The sequence below is a fragment of the Rhinoderma darwinii genome, chromosome 11 (genome assembly GCF_050947455.1).
Source record: "Rhinoderma darwinii isolate aRhiDar2 chromosome 11, aRhiDar2.hap1, whole genome shotgun sequence".
NCBI lineage: Eukaryota > Metazoa > Chordata > Amphibia > Anura > Rhinodermatidae > Rhinoderma > Rhinoderma darwinii.
The window spans coordinates 47,065,645-47,092,124 of NC_134697.1; the positions used below are offsets into that span (position 1 = coordinate 47,065,645).

Sequence of the window (26,480 nt, forward strand, 5' to 3'; positions counted from 1 at the left end):
GTAATTCTGATCTAATCCTCACATGCCGAATGTGAATTGTGTGGCCTCCTGTTTTGACCCCTCCCTGTCACCCCTGCTCTTGAGTGACGGCATTAGTGGTCCTCCGCATCATACGCCAGGTAATCAAGAGCAGAGGGGATCGGTTACAGCGGGATGATGGACACTTCACATTTGGCACGTGAGGATTACAACTTAATTTCCAGAGTGTTGTTTTCAGCCAGAACGCCGACATAGGTATGCTTAAACTTGTCTCCCCTACCACTATCTAGTGGTGTTAGCAGTGTGGGGGGACAAAAGTCATGACAGACTACCTTTAAGTACAAATAGTCACACACAGAGCTGTACAAAATCGTCATGTACCCTGCTTCTTGGCGAGTTCAAGGTGGCAACGGGTGTTTTTTCATGTGCTGTATAGAATATGAAGTGAAATTTTTCATTAAATGATTAAAGGTTAATCAAGTGTGGAGCTACCATTGAATCTCTAATTAAACAACTCCACCCTTCTATGAATATGTTTCACCTTTCTGTAATCTGTTCTCTAAATAAAACATAATTTGTACCGTGCTGATATGGCATTTGAATGAACCATTTACAGTGTGTGGTTAAAAGGTTAAAGTAGATGGAGCAGCACTAGAATAAAAAACCAAACCAAATGTAAAACATGTTAATATTCTAGTAACCGCGCACTGGAAACGGTAGCTGATGATTATTATTACTATACGCCATTTATAACTGAATGGTAATGACCACTAATTAGAATTAACGAGCTTTGATTGCTTTGTGTTTGTTTATTTAACATTGTCTTTTTTTTTTTTTTTTTTAGCCATCCAGCAAGCGAAGTTTTAATAAAACCGTTTTAGACTTGCATTCAATAGTCAATAATTCATTATTATTATTATAATTAAAGGGAAACTGTCAGTAAGATCATGTTTGTGCCATTTCAGAGAAAATCTAATTTTAACACCGGCTCACAGCATATGTTATGTGCCGTGCTCGGGGAGAAGTGTCCGCTGGGCGGCTCCCTCTAGCTTCCCCCCCGCTCAGCTCACTATGATTGATAGTGTTTATTTCTGAATTGTTGCACAGAAATCCTTCATGTTTCCAGTATTACACAGCAGAATGCTGAGTGATTCTAAGAATACATTTCTAGTTTAGATTTCTAATTATTACTGTCATGTATTACACTGACCTTCTGTGCCCCTTTGTTTAGAGCTGGCAGATTCATTTGCTCCCCGGCAGCCGTCTGTAGAAGTCTTCACTAAAAATGCCGGCTCTGCCTTTTTAGTTTAGTCACAGTGAGGACTCAACGAGCGCCGTTCGACACTATGTAACAATAATCGTACGCTTTTTCGATCGCTTTGAAATCACTTGTCTAGCCACTTTTCTTTCTGTCTGATAGCCACTAGCAGATGCCTACTAATACGAGGAGGTTAAATGGCGCAATCACCAATTCTTAGGTCATCGTAAAAGAATCGATCAACGACAAGCGAAAAATTTCTCGCTGATCATGCAATCCCTGAACATGTAATACCAGAATGACTATAAGTAGCTTTACATACATCTTGGGTTACAGATCAATGTTTTTATCGATTTTTCTATTCATAAATATCATAAAATGACATTAAAATTAGATTAAAATGACACCTTAACCGTTCAGGATTAAATTCTGAATCACGCCAATCTTGAAGATTGACGATCTTTTTACACTTTTTATATTTGTATCCATTACCTTAATATTAACCATTAGGTTGTGTTTGTAGGAGGTACAATCAACCTTAGCATTCCCATCGTGCTGCCGGTCTCCTCAGAGGACAAGAAAAAATTGAGCGATACCAAAGCATTTGCTTTGTCGTATAAGGGGAAAAGAGTGGCCATTTTGCGGAACCCCGAGTTTTATGAGCACAGAAAAGAAGAAAGGTGTGCTCGTGTTTGGGGCACTACTTGTGCCCTGCATCCTCATGTCAAGGTAAGCTTTGTGGCTATACAGATATATCAACACTGTGACTGGTGCTGTTATACTGGCTGTGTGATGGCTGGTCTTGTTCTATGGGTATGTGCCAGGTATTTTATACTTGTTTTATTTACTACATAGCAATGTTATTATGGCGCAGTTATGTGTTCACTGTATGGTACTATTATGTGCAGAGTTAAGCTAGCCATACACTTCAGATATTCCTCTGACACCCCTATACACATGCATGGTTGACTTGGCCGAGCATGCATGTGTTTTCAATAGGAAGAACGGAGAAAGCTGCTGCCGGACTCCTCCAGTAGCGGCTTATTTGCTAAAGAGAAAAGGGATTGGGCATAGTAAAATTCAACAGTCCAATCCTTATCTTCCCCCACATCTGCCACCTGGGGAAAGTCGGGACACCACCATACACATTAGATGGTAGGCCAGTTCCGCCTATATCGGAGGGTTTGGCCGACATGCATCTAATGTGTGTGGCCAGCTTTATGAGAGTCCTACTATTTGGGACTGCATGGTAGTATTATTTGGCCTCTATTTGGGAAATTTAGCCACACATTTTGTGGCTCAGAGGCCTCTAAGTACCCTGATCCTATAAGTTGTGCCAAAGCTGGCAAAAATAGTGGAATATTTCCTGACCCCATCATCTGTTTAAATAAGTGTACCCTCTGGTGTACAGTAATATCTTGCATTGAAAGCAATCCTATAGAGCAGTGGTCTTAACCTATGGCTATCTGGCTGTTATAAAACTACAACTCCCATACTGCTTACAACAGCTTCAGAACCCCATGTTGGAGACCACAGGTTGAGTATATTCACATGTGGCAGGTTTGTTGCAGAAATGTATTTTTCATATGAATGGGTCTCGCAGAAATGACCTTATTCAGATGAGTAAAACTGATTTTCAGTCGCAAAAATGTCTGCAACAAACGTGCCGCATGTGAATATACCCATGTAGAGCATGAAGTTGTCTCGATGTGCAGATATTGAGACAGCCTTGTGTATATTTTGTGTTTCCCTTACCATCCTGTGGCGCTATACCGTCCATGTTCCTTTTACAGTAAAATTTTTCCTGCTCTCCTTTCTTACAGTGGAGCACCAGTTTTCTTGTTTTCGTTCGGTCAGCTCCCCCCCTCCCCCCCTCCCCGTCAGAACTACTTATTGTAACCAGACTGGTAGAGTTATCTAAGTAGGTAATAGTATAAGGCGGATTCCAGCGCAAGAATAATTCCTGGAAGGTTGGTAGTTTAAAATGGAAACATGTTCCAATTTTATTATGAAAATAGTAAAACAGGGAGACAATGTCCCACGGAGAAAGGTGGATGGAAGATAGTGCACGCTGCCAACGCGTTTCAGACGGCTTCCGCGTCCTTAATCATGGCTGAAGTGACTTCGTCCTTCTATATATATTTTCTACCTGGTAGAGTTATCTTTTATGAACCTAAGGCTTTTGTAATCTAACACAGCAGCACGTTCTCCTGGAAACAAATATTGGAAAATTGCAGTTAAATGAGTATAATTATTAACTGGCTGTAATCTTACATCTGAGTTATTGTACAGTTCATATCAAGGTGGCCTGTAAAATGAACCACTCACAAACTTACTGAAATTGGCGATAATGATGCTTTAACATGAGTACTGCGAATAAAGGACTACCCTCTAGTAACTGGGAATTCCCTGATAGGGTATTTGGAAAAACGTATTTTCTAAACCAGAAAGTTCGGAAATGACCGATTCCGCCCATTAGAAGTGTTTGCAGCGCTCAGGCACATTCCTTGCCTGATACATCCCGATCGTCTGTCTGTATGCTATACAAAGAAAATCACTATAAAGTAATGATGCACTCGTTCCATACCCCAGAGCTGCTACATACATTTATTCCCACCATCTTTGATAGATTCTGGAGATGTCATGGACATATGGGATCCCAGTTCCATATTTTTTGGACATGTCTACTGATTAAACCATACTGGGTTATGATACAATCACGACTTTTTGATGTAGTTAGACAAATGGTCCCACTAGACCACCTTCATTTTTTTCTTAACGTCCCTCTGAAACGGACTAGTAAATTTGGGTGCCAGGCATCTATATCTAAACTACTGCTAAGTGTCTTATATTTCTGCATTGGAAGCAGACCTCCCCTCCTAGATGCGACTTGTATTCCAGAATAGAAGACATTCGTAATATTGAATACACGACCACTAGCTTGAAAAACTTATTGGACCAATTCTACCCTATCTGAGCCCTGTGGGTTATTTTTTTATCACAACAGACCAACTGTGGTGACATATCCACCCTTCTCTGTGTATTCATATGTATGGCCAGCGCAACTTGCATTCCCTTACCTCACTTTTACTATTTCTCCCCTTTTACCTTCAGTTCTTCTTAGTACCTACGTCTTATACAATAAAGGATGTAATAATAACATAGATACCCTTACAGTTTCATGAGTGCTTATACAACGCTCTATTGGTTTTTATTTTCCTTGTGAACTGCAATTTATACTGATTGTACTTTTGTGACCTTACCCTGTAAAAAAATAAAAATAAATGTTTAGTCCAAAAATTGTTGGGCAAGTTCTTATTGCCACGAGAATCTTTAGCACATTGGAGGTTAAGTGTTTTTTTATGGCCTGCTTTTTTTTCTAGATAAGAAACAAGCTTGAAGTTGTTCATTAGTGAACCATTTTGTTTTCTCCTCACGGGAGCCTCTATGTGTGCGTTCTCCAAAACATATAATATTACAGTGCAAATTTATCACACAGTTTGTGATTAGGTGTTAACCAATTTTCTCATGTATTCAGAGAATCAATTTAATATCCATTTAGTTTTAACTAACGCAAGCATCTTACCTTTCAGATGGTCCTGGAAAGTGGTGATTGGCTGGTTGGTGGAGATCTGGAGGTTCTGGAAAGAATTAGATGGGCTGATGGTTTAGATGACTACCGCCTCACACCTCTGGAGCTAAAACTAAAGGCTAAAGAAATGAATGCGGGTAAGTCGCTCTTCTGTGAAGGTCTACTTCTAGTTTGGAGGTGCCTAGACCAAAATATTAGCTGATTGGCTTATGTACAATTATGTAATATGCTGGCACTTACCAAATTGCTCCTGATGTCCCATAGGCAGATCATAGACTGACTTAAAGGGGTTTCCCTCTATACAAAGTGATGGCATGTCCTAGCAATATTACCTTACCGATTGTTGTGGGTCAAGTGAATCGGGTTGATTTGTTGTACCTGCTCAGATCAGGTTCAAGAGTCCGAATGGCAGGGAAATATTCCATACCTAGCACTGCGGCCCCTTTATTCTTAGGATATGTGGGGGTAACAGCAGTCAGACACTCACCAATCAAACATTAATGGCATATCCTAGCTATATACCATCTTAGTATGGCAAGAAAATCCTTTTATGCATTGGTCTGTAATTTGCTAATGGAAACTGCACATAATTCACCTGCCTAACATTTTAGGCTCAGGGACTTCCTAACCAGAGCACAACTTATCCTAGATCCCCTAATGAACTGACATGGGGGTTGAAGTGATCGTGACCTTAAGGTACATTTACATGGGGAGCCCCACTGCTATCCTTAAAGAAAAGGAAGATCTTCTATTTTCTGATGTGAGGCGTGGTGTGATGATGAATTTTGAACCTCCATGTGCCTCACATTAATAGTAATTAACCCCATCATGTTCCTCAGCCATAATGGACAACATTGGGTTTATGTGTGAGGTACATAATGGGGTTAATTACTATTAATGTGAGGCAGATGGAGGTCAAAATTCCTAATACCTCGTGCCTCACATTAATAAGTGAAAGAAAGCAGTTTTTATTTTCTTTATTTACTGTGTACTCATCATGAATGATGCTGTAAATTTGTTGTGCAGGTTAGTACAGTCGCGACGTTACCGATTATGTGTATAATTTTATGTATTGAGACTTTTTTATTTTTAATGTTTATTGTAAAAAATGTGTACGTGTATTTTTAAAAAAAAACAAAACATTTTTTAACAGTACTTTATTTATTTTTTACTTTATAAATTTTAAACTTTAATGTACTGGCATATATCTATATGCCAGTACATTAGCCTGTGTACTGATTGTACACAGGCAGTTTTTAGGACATACCAAAGTATGCCCTAATAACAGGAAATATGGTCAGACAGCCCTGGGGTCCTTCAATGGACCCTGGGTTGTCTGCCTATATATGGTATGTCCGTCGATCATGTCACAAGGATTTCCTGTGACCCGATCATAGGGGTATTCCCCTTCTCATTTTCCCCTTGAATGCTGTGGTCAGCTTTGATCGCGGCATTCAAGGGAATAGCGGCGGAGATCAGAAGTTTCTCTGATCTCCGCTGTTAGAGCAGGGCTGCGGCTTTGTATTAAAGCCATTGCCCTGCTCCTGATCACGCGGGTAAAACAACTCATCATGATGTGATGTGGCCGGCGCTGCACTAATGAGCGGCAGACACTGAAGACAGAACATGGGGGTGTTTTGCCCGCCACGTTCTCTGTCTTAACGCCGGCCGCATCACATCTTGCTGACTAAATTCATGTGTTACAATACTAAGCTGTGCGGCTGCACAGCTTCATAACAAAATATACTAATTAATGGTATTTGAGGGTGCACAGCATGGAAATAGTATTGAAATTTTGATGCATAATGCAACCTTTTACTGCATAGTAATTCCCCTTTAATGACCAGGCCTTCGGGAATGAGCCATTTTTTGATTTTCGTTTTTCACTCCCCGCATTCCAATAGCCATAACTTTTTTATTTTTCCGTCAATAGAGTGGTGTGAGGTTTTTTTTTGCGGGAGGAGTTGTAGTTTCTTTTGGTACCATTTATAGTTTCATATAATGTACTGGGAAACTGAAAAAAAATTATTTGCAGGCTGAATTTGTAAAAAACGGAGACTCCAATTGTTTTTGGGTTTCGTTTTTACGGCTTTCACCATGCGGTAAAAATTACAACTTATCTTTATTCTATGGCTCAATACGATTACGGGGGATACCAAATTCATATAGGTTTTTTAATAGTTTACTACTTTTATTGATAAACTTTTTGTTAAAAAAAAAATTTCTTGCGTCGCCACATTCTGAGGAGCCATAACTTTTTTTTTTTATTTTACCGATTGAGCGGTAACAGGATTTATTTTTTGCGGGACAAGCTGTAGATACGTAGAACTTTTTGATCACTTTTTCGGGAAAATTTTTTTACCGCGAATTTGACCATAAAACTGCTATTTTGGCGTCTTTACATTTTTTTTTTTTACGGCGTTCACCATGCGCGTTAAATAATGCTATATTGTAATAGTTCAGACTTTTACGGATGCAGCGATACCAATTTGGTTTTACTTTTTTTTTATTTTTTACATTACTTTATGGGTTTTTTGAACTTTTAAAAAAAAAAAAAAATCACTACTAAACACTTTTTTTCACACACTTTATTAGCCCCCCTAGGGGACTTGAAACAGCGACTAACGTATTGCAGTATATCGTCATTTTTACAGGCACGGCTTAGCAGAGGCAGAGTGAAGGCAGCCCTGGGGGCCTTCATTCGGCCCCTGGGCTACCATGACAACCGTCGTCACCCCACGATCTCGTTGCGAGGGGCGGGCGATGAGCTGTCGGAGAGGGCCGCCCCCCTCATTTCAACTCCTCAGATGCTGCGGTCGCGATTGATTGCAGCCTATGAGGGGTTAAACAGCCAAATACAGCGTGATCGCTGCTCCTGGCTGTTAGGGTATGTTCACACGTAGTCAACCAAAACGTCTTAAAACCCAGAGCTGTTTTCAAGGGAAAACAGACCCTGCTTTTCAGACGTTTTTTTACCAACTCGCATTTTTCGCTGCGTTTTTCGCGGCGTTTTTTACGTCCGTTTTTGGAGCTGTTTACATTGGAGTCTATGAGAAAACAGCTCCAAAAACGTCTGAAAGAAGTGTCCTGCACTTCTTTTGACGAGGCTGTATTTTTACGAGTCGTCGTTTGACAGCTGTCAAACGACGACGCGTAAATAACAGGTCGTCTGCACAGTACGTCGGCAAACCCATTCAAATGAATGGGCAGATGTTTGCCGACGTATTGGAGCCCTATTTTCAGACGTAAAACGAGGCATAATACGCCTCGTATACGTCTGAAATTTGGCCGTGTGAACATACCCTTAGTCCTGGGTGTCCATTGTAAAATACAGCCGACACCCGCAGCATATAGAGCGCGCTCGAACATCACTCCCAGCACCCGGACATAATAGCACGTCTGGGTGCGCGAAGGGGTTAATGTTAAGAAAAATGTTTTTGTTTTTGCCTTTCTACCTTTCAGCAGCCACAACATTTTTTTTTATTTTTTTTATTGATGTGGCTATATGAAGGCCTTGTTTATGCGGAAGAAATTGTATTTTTTTCCTGTGCAGTTTGGGTTTTGCAATAAATTTAATTTAGTTTTGCAGCGTGAATATAGAAAGAGATTTTCTGCATTGTTTTTTTTTTGTTCAGCTTTGAGATTGGTCACGTTTCACACTAATTAACCTGTTAAAATAATTCTTCAGGTTGTTAGTGGTGTAGATACCTAATATATGCAGGTTTTATGTTGTTATGTAAGGTATGGGCAATCACATGTATTTTATACTAAATAATAACTTCTTTTTTTTTTTGGTGGACTTATTTTGATTTCTTATTTTTTTTTGTTACTTTTTTTTAAATCCAATGAAGGGACTAATTGGTAACTCTATTTTTTACTTCTAATGTATTAGCATACTCCTGTTTTCTAATAAATTATACTGTGTTACTATGACAGTGTGCCCTAACAGTCCTTTCTAGGTCCCCAGTGCTGACTGCATAGGGTACCCCTAGTCTCCGATTGGGTCATTGCGAAACCTTGTGATGCGAGTCCTCTTTGATCGTGCTGCAGTCACGGACTGCGACTATTTAAGGGTTAAACGACCGTATTCAGGAGGCTGCTCTAAGTACAGGAACACTTAGTAACAGCTCCTGTTTAGAGCATGAGCGCTCATAAGTCTTTTCTACAGCGACGCCAAAAGACGTCGCTGTAGACCCGGGACCTGCACCGTCCACCGTCAAAAGAGTAGGGAAGGGGTTAAGTGACATTAGAAAACTAAGAAGCTGCTCTGGGGTCCACAACTCAGGATGGACACAGGGATTGTTTACATAGCCACGTCTGTCCTTGCGACTGTAATGAGTGGCTTTGCATTGATTTCTATGTAAGCAGCTCTGTCTATTAACTGTAAGCACGGTAAGAGAAAGTTAATAATACCTCTGAAAATTTCACGTCCGAGGTGCACCCGTGCGGGACATGTTATCACGTGACCAGAGTCTATGGACTAGAATAGAGTAAAAGAGACACGGCGCCACAGAGTGCAGATAAAAGCGATGTGATACACGGGAGCAAATAAATGACAAGAAAATTGCTCACCTTGAATTGTAGACACTGATAAGTGTCACAAAAGTAAGAAAGCTGCTGCCAGGTCCATACACAAGCAAAACAATGTTTGCTGTCAGAAGAAGAGCTTAGTAAAGTGGAAAAAGGACCAACGGCGCTGCTGTAGTAAACGATGTCACAATTTGAGTAACCATGAAATAAAGGTATTTATTTGCAAATATCAGGGGCTACGCGTTTCAACGCCGGACCGGCGCCTTCATCAGGTATTGGCCTAATGAAGACGCCGGTCCGGCGTTGAAACGCGTAGCCCCTGATATTTGCAAATAAATACCTTTATTTCATGGTTACGCAAATTGTGACATCGTTTACTACAGCAGTGCCGTTGGTCCTTTTTCCACTTTACTAAGCTCTCGCAGAGTCTATGGAGGGATCGTGACACGCAGTAAAATAGGACATGTCCTATTTTTTCATGGACCCTTCACACGACCGTTATTTCAACAGAGCGTGTGAACGGCTTCATTGAAATACCTGAGTCCGTGTGATGGCCGTTTTAATGGCAGTCACACGGACGTGATACACGCTCGTCTAAATGAGCCCTTAGGAGCGGCCAAGTTTTGGCAGGGATTTTAATCCAAAATGTGAGCACACATGTAGTCACACTATTTATTTAGTCCAATTTGTTAATAGCGTAGGACTCCTTTTAATGATGAGCATATAGCCCCTAGAAATTACACTGGTATCACAAGAACCTTTGAATATTGAGCCAAAGTGCTTAGAATAGTTGATTTTACAGCTCATGATTGAATTTTTTCAACCCTTTTATTTATGATCTTTTGGAAGTTGCAGAACTCAATGAGCTGCTCTTCTATTTGCATAGTGCAGTACACGGGAGGAGGGAGACGCTGGGTCTAGTCCTGTGCACTGTGTCCTAAAGAAACCTTGTTGGAATGACCTCACGTGTTTGCTGTATGATAACGAAATCTGTTACTCTGCTGCAAAGATTTGTGAACCAGCATGTCCTCATAAGGCTACATTCAGACGAGCGTGCGCAACCTCGGACGTGAAAAAGGGAAGTTTTTCACGTCCGAGATGTACCCGTGCGGTACACGTTATCGTGGAGCCCCCATAGATTAGAGTCTATGGAGGGATGCGTGAAAACGCAAGAAAATAGGACATGTCCTATTTTTCCATGGACACTTCACACGCTCCGTTGAAACAACGACCGTGTGAACGGCCCCATTGAAATTCATGAGTCCGTGTGACAGCCGTTGTTTTGGCGGCCGTCACATAGACGAGTTACACGCTCATCTGAATGAGCCCTAAGGCTCTTGAGTCACAGGCATACACAGGCAGTCTAAAGACAGATACATAATTTTCATGCCCAAGTTGTGAAATTATTTAACAGTGTAATTCATTTAATAAACTCTTAAATCCAATCTCTTTATTTCTCCCAGATGCTGTTTTTGCTTTTCAACTCCGCAACCCTGTCCATAATGGACATGCTCTGCTCATGCAGGACACTAGGCGTCACCTGCTCTCGAGGGGATATAAATGCCCGGTACTTCTCTTACATCCGCTTGGAGGGTGGACGAAGGATGATGATGTCCCTTTGGATTGGCGCATGAAGCAACATGCAGCTGTACTTGAAGAAGGTATCCTGGACCCAAAATCAACCATTGTTGCTATCTTTCCTTCACCAATGTTGTACGCAGGACCCACAGAGGTGAGCAGATATATAATCATTATATTACAGGTTAATTTTAAAGTGGGTCGCTGCTTTGGACAACCCTTTCCATATTCTCTATTGGGGTATATGGAGATAAAAAAAACATGGAATGGCTTTTGCACATGTGTCCAAGCATTACACAATATTTACTGATCTCACTGACCAAAATATGACGATTATTATTCCCTGCAGTGAGGTAGGCACTTGCTGAACAAGTCCCATAGTGATAACAGTGAATTGAGAGGTCCCAGCTGCAGGACTTCTTTCTAAACAATCAGCTAGTTGTAGGGGGTCCTATTCTATTAAAGGGGTCCTTGGGACTTTGGCAACATAGGTGAAAAGCCCTTTGAGAGATGTAATGGTGGCTTAATGGTTGTCCAATAGCTTTGTCAGAAAGGTTGTTCTAATGGGACCGCTTCTTTAAGTGATATTTGTGAAATCCTATAGTTCCCGAAAGACCCCAGTGTGTACAAAAAACATAAGACCTTAATATCTGTAGGTGGTTATCGGGGCTTCAATGACCGCAGGGGCTAGTGATTGGCTGGAGCGGTCACATGTCCCAGCTCCAGCCAATGTAAACATAGACTGTCAGGGGACTGAGGACCAATTGTGCTGGAGCGGCAGGAGATTAGAAGGGGAGTATTAGGGTTTCTGTTTTGTAAACAACGTCATTTACTGGTAACCTTTTCATAAAGCCTGGATCTCCCCTTTAAATCTACTGGAGAAAAACTTTCCACAGCTGTGCTAGCGGGACAAGAACATTAATTCTGGGTGTTTAAAGGAAACTAAAGACATCATTGGCAACCGCAGCTGGTCGTCTTCTGGAGGAGTGGTAGACCATGACATTTTCTTGCTCCACAATAGATCTTAACCATTTTTCTGACAGTGGATGAAAGGCATCCGGCTGCTGATAGAACTAAGAATCCATATTGTAAGTGCTTAAACCTTCTATCCAGACTCCATTGCTCGGGAGGCTAGTAGTGGGCTGCGTGTCGTAGTGAGACCAAACACACTCATGCCATAAAAGAATTTAGAATAGGGCAGATGATTCCTACTTAATGTGTTCTGCCAAGCATATACTTGCAATTGCATTCATGACTCCCTCTCTGATTGGGTGGACACTGCCACTATTTTTTATACCTTCACCCCTGCTACAATGTTTTTAGCTTATCTGCACCTTTTATCATCATGTTTTTTGTTGGTCCAAAATTCTGTGTGGTTTAGTCTGTGTACACCTTTGAAATCGTTCAGAAACAAGTTCATAACTTAGATGTGATCGTTAACAACTCAATCTGACACTCAGGACCCGCTGTCGCTGTACCCGTCCGTGCCGTCGACCTGACGGATTCAGGTTTCACCGCTAGATACAGCTGCTCAGTATACAGGATAGAAAGCAGCTGTTTCTCAAAAATAATTTTAATAAAAAGTAGTTAGAAAGTTGCACCAAACACACAGATTTTAAATAAAAATATCTATCAAACAAAATAACTATTTCAAAGTTATAGATAGCCTTTAATTTCTTAATACATGTTTATAGAGGTCGGAGCTCTGTTTTTCTGATATAAAGTTACAAATCCCCTGCCACTAGAGCTTTCTCCTACTGTGTTATTAATGGATTCAATGTATGACGTGAGGTCCAATGTCCCCTCGTGTGGCAGCTGCAGGAAACTAATGTGTTTTATTTTAAATCTATGTCAATGGAGCGGATTTGCAGCTTTGTATCAGAAAAACAGGGCTCCAACTACTATAAACATATATTAAGACGTGGATCATTGGATAATTTTTAACCCATTTAGATAAAAGGATGGACATTCACAAAATGCTGACTTCAATGGGTGAACATGCCAAAACACGGCTAACTACACATATTTGGAACCTGCCCTATCAATACTTTTATGGCTATTTCCAGTTACTATTCTAAGTTCTTTTTAGGTGGCCGTACATTCTTCCAAAATAACACAATACAAGTTGATCTAATACAATAGGAAGGCTTGATAGGTACCGTAGTGTAGTGTACAGCGTTGAATCTCTTCTGCCCAAAATTAAAAATTGGTTCTAAACTTAAACTGAGTGATATTTGTCTGTAAACATTTACTTGTCTCTTGATAGCTCCTCTGGTAAAAAATGTACAATGCAGAATAGTTTTAGAATAGTTTTCTACTCCCAAGTCTATAAAACAAAATACTTCTCCTACTTGTATGTATGCAGTGCATTCTAAGGGCTCATTCACACGAGCGTGTTTCTCGTCCGTGTGCTGTGCGTTTAAGTAACTGACAGCACATGGACCCATTCATTTCAATGGGATTATTCAGACATGCATGAGTTTTCATGCTTTGAGCGTCCGCTGTGTGAAACTCACTGCACGTCCTATATTGGTGCGTATTTGCGCACCTAGTCGCCGATTGAAGTCTATGCGTGTGTGAAAACCAGGGACAGTACACGGACGAAATCCATGTCCTGTCCGTGTTTTACGCATCAGTTACAAAGAAATGCAGTAGAAAAAAAAAAGTGCTTGCACTGACGTGAAAAACACATGCTGCACGCTGATGCCAATATGCAACACACACTGATGGCACATGGACATAAAATGTAGGAAAAACGCTGCATTTTTTACGTGTGCAAATCCGACACTCATCTGAATGTAGCCTAAAAGCCATATCTTTATCAAGTTCTCTTTTTTTCACAGGTTCAGTGGCACTGCAGGGCTCGGATGATCGCTGGATCCAGCTTCTATATTGTAGGGAGGGACCCTGCTGGCATGCCACATCCTGAGACCAAAGAGGATCTGTATGAGCCAACACATGGTGGAAAAGTGCTGAGCATGGCGCCAGGACTGACTTCTGTGGAGATTATCCCGTTCAGAGTGGCAGCCTACAATACAAAAAACAAAGCCATGGAGTTCTATGACAAGGAAAGGTAAGATGTCTGATGCCCAATTAACAGCCCAGGAGCCACACATGGCCTCCAATCATAATTGTGCCCTGACAGAGTGGCACAGAGAGCAATAAGGAATATTAGAGATATGTGACTTGATGCACTGAGGTCTGCTGCCTGGCAATGCAACACTGAAAAAACTTGCTGCCCAACACACAAAACCCATCATACGATGCAGGCCCATACAGCCCGCGGCCATATCCACACAGTGGAGAGTGAAATGCAGCTCCGGCATTACTGAATCTGCCCTTTCCCCGGGTTAGTTGAGCATGAGGGTATGTTCACACGCTTAACAAAAAATGTCTGAAAATACGGAGCTGTTTTCAAGGGAAAACAGCTCCTGATTTTCAGACATTTTTTGAGCAACTCGCATTTTTCGCAGCGTTTTTTACGGCCATTTTTGGAGCTGTTTTCAATAGTCTATGAAAAACGGCTCCAAAAACATCCCTAGAAGTGTCCTGCACTTCCTCTGACGAGCCGTCATTTTACACACCGTCTTTTGACAGCGACGCATAAAATTACACCTCGTGGAAACAGAACATCGTAAAACCTATTGAAAGCAATGGGCAGATGTTTGTAGGCGTATTAGGGGCGTTTTTTCAGGCGTAATTCGAGGCGTAAAATGCCCGAATTACGTCTGAAAACACTGGGTGTGAACATACCCTCAGGCCCCATGCACACAAACGTAAAACCGCCAGTAATTACGGGCTCATAGACTTGTATTGGCCATGGGTACCTCCCCGTATGCTTACGGGAAGGTGCCCATGCCTTTAAAATATAGAACATGTCCTATTTCAGGCCGTATTTATGGCACGGGCAGGCCCATAGAAGTCTATGGGGCTCCCGTAATTACGGGTGACTACGTGTGTGCACCCATAATTACGGGAGCGTAGCTAGGCAACGTCAGGGGATAGTCACTGTCCAGGGTGCTGAAAGAGTTAAACGATCGGCAGTAACTGTTTTAGCACCCTGGACAGTGACTTCCGATCACAATATAGATCAACGTGTAAAAAAAAATAGAAGTTCATACTTACCCAGAACTCCCTGCTTCTTCCTCCAGTCCGGCCTCCCGGGATGACGTTTCAGCCCATGTGACCGCTGCAGCCAATCACAGGCTGCAGCGGTCACATGGACTGCCGCGTCATCCAGGGAGGTCGGGCTGGATGTCGAAAGAGGGACGCGTCACCAAGACAACGGCCGGGTATGTATGAATTTCTTTTACTTTCTTTTATTAGTGCAGTGCAATTTTGCAGCGAAAACGTGCCCGTAAATACGGGTGGAATACTGGTGACACGGGACCCGTATTTACGGGAGGAAAAAAATAAGTTTGTGTTTCCCTCAGAGTGATTAAAAACTTTAAAGGGACACTAGGAAGTCCTAATCATGGGAACCCCAAGCAGTGGGACCCCATTTATATGGAAAAGGGTTGTGTTGAATTTGAATCTCCTTCGTCTGTGCATAACGGATGTTTTTTAATTTTAGAAACAGTGAGTTTGACTTCATCTCTGGAACTCGCATGAGAAAACTGGCACGTGAAGGACAAAACCCCCCCGATGGTTTCATGGCCCCCAAAGCTTGGAAAGTTTTAACAGATTATTATTGTTCCCTGGATAAGAATTGTTGATTTTGAAATTCGTGGAGAAAATGTTATCGTCTAGTTTTTTCTAATTATTTTTATTTTTTTTAATTGAAATGATTAAATATATTTACATGATAATTTCTAAACTATTTTAAAGCTTTTAATACATTATAACTATTTTTTTATAACTAAGAATCACTTTTCAGCTAATCAAAAATGGTGCATTTATATAAGTGTCAACAGGTACATTTTCCCATAGACCTCTGTTCCCTGTAATCTGAGCAATCTGGAAGATAGCACACCTCCGTACAAAGAAAAAATTGTACCTGTGCTGATGAATACTTTTTAATCTGCACAATATTTAACTTTTTTGGTCCAGCAGCTGGTGCTATGAGGAGCAACTCCACCAGAAATTTAACAAATAAATAGAAGATAAATTCTTGATAAATGACACCGCTTATAGGAAACCGATACTAAAGGCAAATGTGTAGCCTTGATTTTAGGGTATTTCTTATTAATGCTTTTTATTACTAAAAGGAAACTGCGTCAGCAGGCGACATTGGAATAAAAGGCAGCCGCAGCGTAAACATTAATAAATTGACCGGCGGTGCGGAAATTAAATCCGCAGCATGTCAATTTATGCTGCGTTTTCTGTTGCGGGGTTTCCCCATTTGATTTCAATGGAGATGCAAAACTTTCAACAGAAAGCCAAGCGTTGCGATTTTTGCGGCGGAATCACAGCTATTCCGCCACAAAATGGCAAGTAAGAAAAAAAAAAACAACTATACTTATCCAGAATTCCCTGCTTCTTCTCCGGTCCGTCCTCCCGGAATGACGTTTCATCCCATATGACCGCTGCAGATAATCACAGGCTGCAGCGGTCACATGGCCTGCAACGTCATCAAAGGAGGCCGGACTACGCACAGAAGAGAGGGAGGGGGTAAGTATAACCATTTTTTTTATTTTTTTCAGCGCTGCTTTCCTCAGTGGAAATTCCGCCCGAAAAAACAGGGTGCGGTTTTACGGACGGAATGTACTGCAGGTTCCAGGTCGGATGTGCTGTGTAGTTTTACGCAGCGTATCCGACCCGTGGAAACCCGGCCTTAAAAGGACATGTACATGGTGTAAAACCAAATTCTATAATTGTACTAAAGTGTTTTCGATTTGTACATAATTGTAAAATGTGTCCTTGTAAGAAATCAGCTGCAGGAAAAAAAAAAAATCTGTATTTTTATAAATTGTTCCAAAATAATATGTATCTATCTTTTTTAGGCCATATGTTCACGTGTACGCATTGTTGTATTAAGAGGCCAATTGTTTATTCTGTGATTTATGTGCTACAAATGACTAGCCAATTGCCGTGTGGCATGTTTGTAGCAGTAACTGAAGTGTTAACGATTATTCATCTCTATGCTGGGATATAGGACATAATCTATGGTCACCCTAAGGCCATGTTCACTCGGCATATGTTCAGGTGTCTTTCATATCACGCTCCGAAATTAATGAAAAGGTCTTTGCAGGCCTATTTCAAATGTATTTCGATGAGAAATATGCTGTGTAGTTCATATGAGGTGTATTTTTACGCTGCTGGATTAGCGAACTCCTTGTAAAAATAGGCTTCGTTAAAAAGATGACCTGTCACTTCTTGAAGCATTTTATAAGCTGATTTTTCCCATTTCCCTTGAAATTTCAAAGCACGATTTTAAAATACGCTTAAAAAAACACTAAAAATTCGCTCCAAAAATGCCTGGATTCAGACTGTGTTCTCTTGAAAACAGCCTGGTATTTTTCAGCCTGAACATATGCTGTGCGAACATGGCCTAACAATGTCCAGATCCCAGAGAGGTCAGATTTTAGAACTCATTTGCAGTAATTATGAAGGATCGGTTGTCATCACATGTCTGTCTGCTATGGTGTATGATATTTTAATTATGTTGTAATTTGGGCTATTTCATAAAGCCTTTATTTATTAGAAGGTGATGTATGTGCCTTTCAAACAAAATATTACGCTTATCAATTTCTCTCACAATGTCATATGAATAATACTTATGTTGCATTGCAAATACATTTTTATATATTTACCTTCACCAGTCTCGTGATTTTTTTTAAAATTGCTTTACTTAAAGGGGTTGTGTCTTGACAGACATGTATGGCATGAATATCTTATAGATGCGGGTCCCAGTTGTGGGAACCGCACCCATGTCAAGAACGGCGGTCTTCCAACCCCATTCTGCCTGGTGAGGTGGCCGCTGGCTGCCACATCCAGGTGAGGAATCAATGTACAGAAACAGCTGTGCTACGCAGTTTCCATATATCCCATTCACTTCTATGGGAGTTACGGAAACAGTGTAGCTCAGCGAGCTCGGCTGTTTTCAGAAGCTGTTCTGCTGTACACTGATGTACATAGCTGGGACCCGCATCTCTCAGACATTTATGGCATATCCTGTGGACACAACCCCTTTTAAGGTTATGGACAGTCATCATAAGTTTGTCATAAATTAAGCACTGCACACTTTAATTGCGCATTAAAGGGGTTTTCTTAAAGGGAATGTGTTGCCAGAAAAACATGTTTTGTTTTTTTTTAGTTAAACAATTAGTGTGTAGGTGATTAAACATTGTTCTAATTTTTTTTATTTTTTCCACGAGTCAGGAAATATTATAAATTGGATTCAATTTATAATATTTCCCAGCACTGGTCACTAGATGGAGCAATTCCCAAAATTGCAGCATTGCATGTGGTAAAGCAACAACATTGCTTTATGCTGCAAAATTGGGAAAAAATCCCTCGCTCTAGTGAGCTCTCAGAATCCCCCCCTCCTTTATCCTGGCTAGTGCCGGGAGAAACGAGGGGTTTGACCGGTCTAACCTTCTACACTGTGTGTCGCCATTTTTTGAGCTAACACACAGTGTAGAAGGTTTACATACACAAGTAAAAAACACTGAAACACGCACATACATAGAAATCACTTACCTGCTCCAGTTGCCGCCGCTCCCTCCGGTCCGTCCGCTCCGTCTGCTGCCGCTGCTCCAAGTGCACAAGTCCGGAAGCCGCGACCGGAAGTAGTAATCTTACTGCCCGGCCGCGACTTCCGGTCCACAGGAAAATGGCGCCGGACGGCGCGCATTTCAAATCGGACTGTGTGGGAGCGGCGCATGCGCCGTTCCCGCACACACGGCGTACACCAAAGTGGATGGAACGGGCCCCGTTCGCAGTCCCTATGGGACTGGAGCTGCCGTATTCCATGTCTGTATGTGTCGTTAATCGACACATACAGAAATGGAAAAAAAATATGGCAGCCCCCATAGGGAAGAAAAAGTGTAAAAATAGAAAAAAGTAACACACAAATAAATACAAACGTTTTTAATAAAACTGATATTAAAAAAAATAAATTGGTGACACTGTTCCTTTAAGTACGGGTGGATTTTGGAAAATCCCTTTACAATACAAGACATCAAGAATAAAAATGTTTAAAATAAAATCATAGTCTTGAAAAATACTATTTCCAGCCTCCCTTGCCATGGGTCCTTTGGGTAGTGACATCACATACATTGAGATGTCACGTCACGTAACCATAGTAACCAGTTATGGCAAAGCCCTGTGGATGCAAAGTCACATGTCTGCTATGGTCATGTGATGTTACGTCTTGTCCGTGTCATCACTACCAGGGCTACCAGTGCCAGGGGAGCCGATGGGTCACCGAGCTGCAGTCTTTTTCAAGACTGTGAGTATATTGAAAGATAACTTGATATTCTGTACAGGATAGGGTTTTCTCAAATCCACCTAGATCTTGAAAAATCCCTTTAACATACGAAACGTCTCCAAAAGTCAATCTCTGATCTATACCAGATTTTGAATTGCGATTTATATTGGCCTTTTCTTTGAGAGGACCACCCCTCAAGAGAACCATTTTTCACTGTGGTTGTCTCTGGAGGTTTCACTGAATGTAAGGAAAGAAAATATTTTCCTCCTGATCCGAAGTAGCGATCAGACTGGATCAACATTCAAACAAGAGTACTTAGGCGCTGATATTTTTTCGTTCTAAGACTTTTTTTTTAAAGCCATCTACTGTCCCTGCTGTGACCAGCTCCTGCGGTAGACTATTTCACAGTTCTCCCAGTAAAGAAGGCTTGTCGCCTCTGCAGATTGAACCTTTTTTTACTCAAGACGGAGGGAGTGCCCCCTTGAGGGGACTTAACATGGAACATTTACAATATTTTTTTGTATGAGCCATTCATATACTTACACTATAGTTTGTGGTATCTTTCCTTAGCTGTCTTTTCTCAAGGCTAAATAGGCTTAATTTTTTTAAATCTTTCCTCATAACTTAGATTCTCCATGCCCCGTATTAGTTTAGTTGCACTTCTTTGTATTTTTTTCCAACCCCAGGGCATCCTTTCTATGAACTGGAGCCCAGAACTGAACTGGATATTCTAGATCAGGCCGCACTAATGCTTTGTAAAGTGGTAATACTACATCCCTGTCCCGCGAGTCCATGCCTCTTTTAATACACGACAATATCTTGTTGGCCTTTGAAGCAGCTGATTGACACTGCATGCTGTTATTTAGTTTATGATTTACAAGTACACCCAGATCCTTCTCAACAAGTGACTCCCCCAGTGTAGCTCCTCCTAGGACATATGATGCATGCACGTTGTTCGTGCCCAGGTGCATAACTTTACATTTATCTACATTAAACCTCATTTGCCAAGTGGATCCCCAAATCCCAGTGTGTCCAAATCAGCTTGTAATTCATGAACATCTTCCATAGAGTGAACTATACTACATAGCTTGGTGTCATCTGCAAAAATAGAAATAGTGCTATTAATCCCATCCTCTATATCATTAATAAATAAGTTGAATAATAGTGGTCCCAGCACTGAACCCTGGGGTACACCACTTATAACCGGGGACCATTCAGAGTAGGAATCCTTGACCACAACTCTCTGGATACGGTCCTTGAGCCAATTTTCAACCAAATTACAAAATATACTTTCCAAACCTATAGTCCTTAATCCTGTGATTTATTGACTTCAATTTGTATTATTATACACTTTTATTGTAAAAGTTAATAAATACATTGTAAAACAACCTATAGCCCTCAATTTACCCGTTATTCGTCTGAGGGACAGTGTCAAATGGCTTAGCAAAGTCCAAAAACACTTTATCCACAGCGGCCCCTCTGTCTAGGCTTCTGCTCACCTCTTCATAAAAACAGATTAGGTTGGTTTGACAACTTCAGTCCTCAGTAAAACCGTGCTGGCTGTCACTTATAATCATCATGGGTCATTACCTCACTTACGGTATGATTGAGAATATCAGGCCGCATGCATTAGAACGTGTCCTAAGAAGAATTGTCAGTGTTGCCATAACAACCAGTTAGATCACTGCTATCATTTTTAAAATTCTTTCTGGGAACATGAAAACTGGAATCCGTGTTGTCCATTGTAACCCAATACCTTATCATCTACCATTACAATCTCCCCCTTTAATCGACAGCACATATTTTCCGCCATGTACAGTCTGCTCATCTGGCAGAAAACTGGAAAGAGTATTAGGCTGGGTTCACACACCCTATTTACGGATATCATTCGGGCATTTTAACCTCGAATTACGTCCGAAAATACGGCTCCAATGCGCCGGCAAACATCTGCCCATTCATTTTAATGGGCTTTACGATGTTCTGTGCCGACGGTCATTTTTTTTACGCCCCGCTGTCAAAAGGCGGCGCGTAAAAAAAGACGCCCGCGTCAAAGAAGTGCCTGTCACTAATTGGGACGTAATTAGAGCCGTTTTCCATTGACTCCATAGAAAAACAGCTCCTATTATGTCCGTAATGGCCGCTGCGAAAAACGCCTGCACTTGCCTTTATGTCTGAATTTCCAGAGCTGTTTTATCCTGAAAACCGCTCCGTAATTTCAGGCGTATCGGACGTGTACGTGTGAACATACCCTTATATTGCTGGCACACCTTCCTGTGAGCACATCAGGACATGTAGCTACAAATGGTGGTCACCACTTAAAGAAGTCAAGTGGTTGCTAGGCAACTTGAACTCACATAGCAGCTGTAAAAAGAGGGGAAAACAGCCTAATGATTATATATGTTTGCAGAACCTCTGTAGGTTTCTAATTCAGTGAAATTTGGATTTAAAATACAGTGCCTTGAAAAGTATTAGGTGTAAGTGGTGTTTTTCCATTTTTGTTGCACTTCAACCTTGAACTAAATTGGCTTTTTTGGGAGTATGCACGATTTGATTTACACAACATGCTTGTCGCTTTGAAGGTGCAAAGTATATTTTACCGTGACACAAGCAATAATTAAGATAAAAAAACTGACACCTTTTAATGTGCATAAGTATTCACCCCCTGAAAGTCAATACTTGTAAAGTCATCTTTTGCTGCAATTACAGATGTAAGCCTCTTGGGGTACGTCTCTATTAGCTTAGCAAATCTAGACACTGGGATTTCCATCTATTCTTCCAGGTATATCCACAGGTAGTCAGTCAGTCAGTCCCAAACGGCTGACGCTCATCAGTGTGATGCACTTCTCCTTTAAAAGGATGCCTCGCCTTGTGAACTGGTGAAAGACTTTCAAAACTGAGCAACAAGGAAGAGATTCTGGGGATAGAACCAACATGTCCCCAACATTTCTAATTTATCAGCAGAGAACATTACCAGTGCGCTACATCTGCTGTCGAGAGCCAGCCTCAAACTCTTCCAAAGATGACATGTTCTTATTCCTGCTGGAAGTAATGATTGCATTTGGTCTTATGGGGGTCGGTCGGTCGGTCGGACGACCGACCGCAGGAAAAGATGCAGAAAACACGTGCGGTATTTGACCTGCGGTGTGGATTCCCAATCTGCGGCATGTCAATTTCTCTTGCAAAAATACTGCAGAATTTCCACATGGTGCAGTTTTTTTTAGTGGAATCTCAAATGCGGAAACCAGTGCTAAAAAAAAAACAAAAAAAAAAAAACCGTAATACTTACCCCCGAGCGTTGTCACAGCGACGTGTCCCTCTGTTCTGAGTACAGCCTGGCCTCCTGGTATTTTGCTGCAGTCCATGTGACTGCAGCAGCCTTTCATTGGCTACAGCAGTCACATGGGATGAATCATCATCCCAGGAGAACGTGTCCCTTTGACAACGCCCAGGGTATTAATATTTTTAAACAATAAAAAAAGGTTTTGTTTTTTTTCTTATTTGCGGTTTTTGCAGCAAGTAACATCAGGGGCACCCTCTAGGTGCGGAATCCCCAGCGACACTCTGCAGGGTGGGTGTATTCCAGTATCTCAAACCCTAACGTCATCGTCCATATATGGACAGTGACGTCAAGGGCTTTCCAAAGACAGCAGTCCCTGGTCAGAGCGCTTGTGATGCTCTGACAGGGGACTCCATTGCAGTGCTGCACACATTAAAGCCCGTTCTACGCTACCAACATTTATATACGTGACAACTAGACCATATATAACCGTATGGCTGACGTGAAGCAATGATCGGGAGCATCGAGACAAACAGTTCCTACGATTGTTCGTCCCCATACATTAGCATCTTGTCAGCGGTACATTCGGTTTACACAGAGATGTGCTGCTGATAAGCGACAATTATGGCTGCATGAAAAATCCGATCAGCTGACGAACAAGCGTTTGCTCTTTCATCAGCGGATCACTGCCCTCTTTACACAGGGCAATGATTGGGAACGAGCATTCTTATGAACGCTCGTACTCCCAATCATTGGCCCATGTAGACCTTCAAGTAAAAGAATTGTCTGAAAGGGAAGATTGCCATCTAGTGGCTGTTTCTGCTCTAATTCGTACTTTGACGCCAAAGTTATGTGCTATTCACAGTCACAGTTTTTAGGAAAACCTGCAAGTTTTTGTGCAGTTTTTCCTGGTGTTTGCAAAACCCGAAAACATCTTCAGTAGAAGAACCAGTCCTTTGTCAAATGAGCAACCAAAAGCTAACGGGGGTATATAAAATGTAAAGCGGTTGCCCTTGCAAACAGTCAAACTATAGGTGGTCTTCAGTTTGCTCATGGGGTAGAGGCTACAGACTGTTATAAAACAGCGTGTATTCTGTTTCTGGGCAGCAGGGCGACACATAAAACGGATCTTCACATTCAGTCAATCACTTGCTAAGGAAAAAAATGCAATTTAATGAGGGCGTAGACGACTTTTGTTGCATTAGAAAGAACAGAACAGTCACAATCCACTTAACATGTTTTAATGTACAAGCATCAGTGATACATTCATGGGGAAAATTTAGAAAACAAAAATGTAAAAGCCTTAACAGATCATTCTCACACAGGGGATTTGCCATACAAACATTGCATGCGTTCCATGATATAATATTTACTTTTTTAATCTATTTTTGGTGTCATTTATGGCATCTCATCCTACAAGGTCAGTTTAGTAGGGGACTCATAGTGGTTATCTGGTGTTAAACGGTTTGCAACTGAAAGGCTACAAAAGTTGCCACCAGGGGGACTTACCAGACTATTGCCTATTGAAGTCAGTCTACAGCACTCCAAAACAAAAAAAGTGAATATTCAAACATATGCTCATATTCACATTTGCCAACGTCTGGGATCCCAAATAATAGCCCGTGGACACAGTGAAGCAATCCGTCAGTTGTCGACTATAGGGATGATCAGCATGTAACGTTTCACCCAAGTGAAGTCATTAGGTAGACGTTTATGTATGGCCTATAAGCAGCTGCGGAGCACATATTCTATGGCCTGGTCGTGCGGCGGATACTTCAATCTTCGACAATGCTCACTTGTTGTAGAAAAACTCCAAGGCAAAAGTCATATCTGAAACATTACGTCACTAGAAGTGAAAGATGGAATTTTTATATTAGATGTCAGACGTGTCGTGAGTACGGTAACTTTATAGACCCGATTCACGCACAAACAACTAAAAACAGAGAAATGGCTTTGAACATACAGATTTTAACAGGAAATCCAGGCCGGTATAAATAAACATATAATATACCTGCTGCAGTCTAATTCCAACAATATCTATATAGCGGACTCTGATGTTTTGACGAGGATTAGCAATCTCTGCTACTAATGATATGTATTCCCACTTGCTTGCCTACATAAAAGTGTTTCCATTATTGCACATCTCCAGGCTTTCCTACATAGAAGTACCAATGACTTTCCCATCAAAGCAAAACCTAAAGTTCTTTAATTTGACTAAAAATGTAAGAGCTTAAAGGGGTCCTCCAGGACTTTGATATTGTAGGTCTATCCTTAGGAATGCTCAGAACTCCTTGAGAAAGCGGACAGCGAAACGCACTTCGAGGTCGTAAGGTGGTGTTCTATTGAGGTGTTTTTGGGAACGTGTCCGAACATGGGTCAGTAGTTCAATTGGTGATATTATGGGCCTGGGCATGTACTATTGGGTTGTATACGTATTGTATTTGCGATCTATTTAATAGCTTATATTGTAATGCATATTTGTGCTTGAGTGATCTCCTTATGCCTTATTTTAGGGTGAAGCCTTTATTTATAGTGACCCACTAGGGAATTTTGGCACTGGTCTTATAGTAGGTGTATCCTGGAACTGCACATTGTAACTTTTTTGATTGTATATACAGTAGTGTTCAAAAAAAATAGCAGTCCATCATCATTGACCTGATAGATCAATGTTTTTGGTAGAAGTGATATTTCTACATAGCAAATAATTTACTTGTAAGTGCAGTAGAGCTTCCAATCTTCCTGGACTGGATACCTGTGCAGAGGTGGCAGATGTTGGTCGACTCCATGCAACACAGATGTCAAGCCGTTCCCAGAAACAATGGTTATGCCACTAAATATTAGCTCAGTAAAGTGAAAGCAAACATTTTTCCAGTTTATACATTACATTTTAGAGTTTTTAAACCACCACAGTCTGTTTTATGTATTTTTAATTGTTTTTATTGAGACAGCTGGTGTTTATATTTTGTCCTATTTGATCTAATAAAGATATATTGCATTAACATGCGTTGGATTACTAAGATTGTGGTAACATTAATAGGTGTTAATCTAGTTTGGTATACCACGTTTCGTACTTAATAGGGGCATCTATTTCCTTTATATCCTTAAGATAGGTCATCGATAGATCATCGGAGGGAGTCCGCAGACTGAAGGGGCCGCGGCGTTTAGTCTTTTCCCAGGTTAAATGCACAGCACCGTACGCTCAGATAGCGTCTATGCCTGGGAATGCTGTTCCAGTCCTATTCATTTGTCACTGCGGCCTCTTTAGGGTTTACCAGGCACAGAAACTACGGAAGTGTACGGCACTGTGCCTGGTAAACCCTAAAGAGGCCGCAGTGACAAATGCTCTATAGACAAGGAAAAAAAAAAAAACACCCGGCAGTGACAAAGGGTCGGGGGCAGGCGGTTGGGCTTACCTCGTGGTGCCGTGCGGGGGCTGTCAGGGCTCCCTCAGTAGATTGAGATAAATGGAGAAAAAAAAGTGGAGAAAATTCTCCAGCGCTGTCCAAATGTTGTGGAATTGAGGGATTCAAGCCAAGGCAAGAAGTTTAAATAAGATATATGTTTAATGGATAAGAATGCTACGCGTTACGAGATCGGACCGATCTCTTCATCAGGCAAAGAAACATACAAACAATTAAATTCCACAACATTTGGACAGCGCTGGAGAATTTTATCCATTTATCTCGCAGCGACAAATGCAGCAGCCTCTTCAGTCAGCTGATTGACAGGGTGCCGGGAGTCAGACTCCTACCCATCATATATTGATGACCTATCCTAAGAATAGTCCAACAATATAAAAGCCATGGAAAACCCATTCAAGGGTATATTCACATGTGGCAGATTTGTTGGAAAAATTTCTGCCACTGCGTCATTCATCTGAATGGGGCTTGCTGAA

General features: G+C 41.3%; 1 protein-coding gene across 1 annotated transcript in view; it reads left to right on the forward strand.

The window, feature by feature from the left end:
- The window catches only part of PAPSS2 (3'-phosphoadenosine 5'-phosphosulfate synthase 2), a 57,195-nt gene extending 39,501 nt beyond the window's left edge, over nucleotides 1-17,694 (forward strand). The window contains exons 8-12 of the mRNA XM_075841198.1: nucleotides 1,761-1,966; nucleotides 4,831-4,966; nucleotides 10,823-11,091; nucleotides 13,781-14,010; nucleotides 15,511-17,694. Coding sequence (XP_075697313.1) covers nucleotides 1,761-1,966; nucleotides 4,831-4,966; nucleotides 10,823-11,091; nucleotides 13,781-14,010; nucleotides 15,511-15,652 — 983 coding nt within the window. The 3' untranslated portion in view covers nucleotides 15,653-17,694. The remainder of the gene's footprint in view (nucleotides 1-1,760; nucleotides 1,967-4,830; nucleotides 4,967-10,822; nucleotides 11,092-13,780; nucleotides 14,011-15,510) is intronic.
- Nucleotides 17,695-26,480: the final 8,786 nt, after the last annotated feature.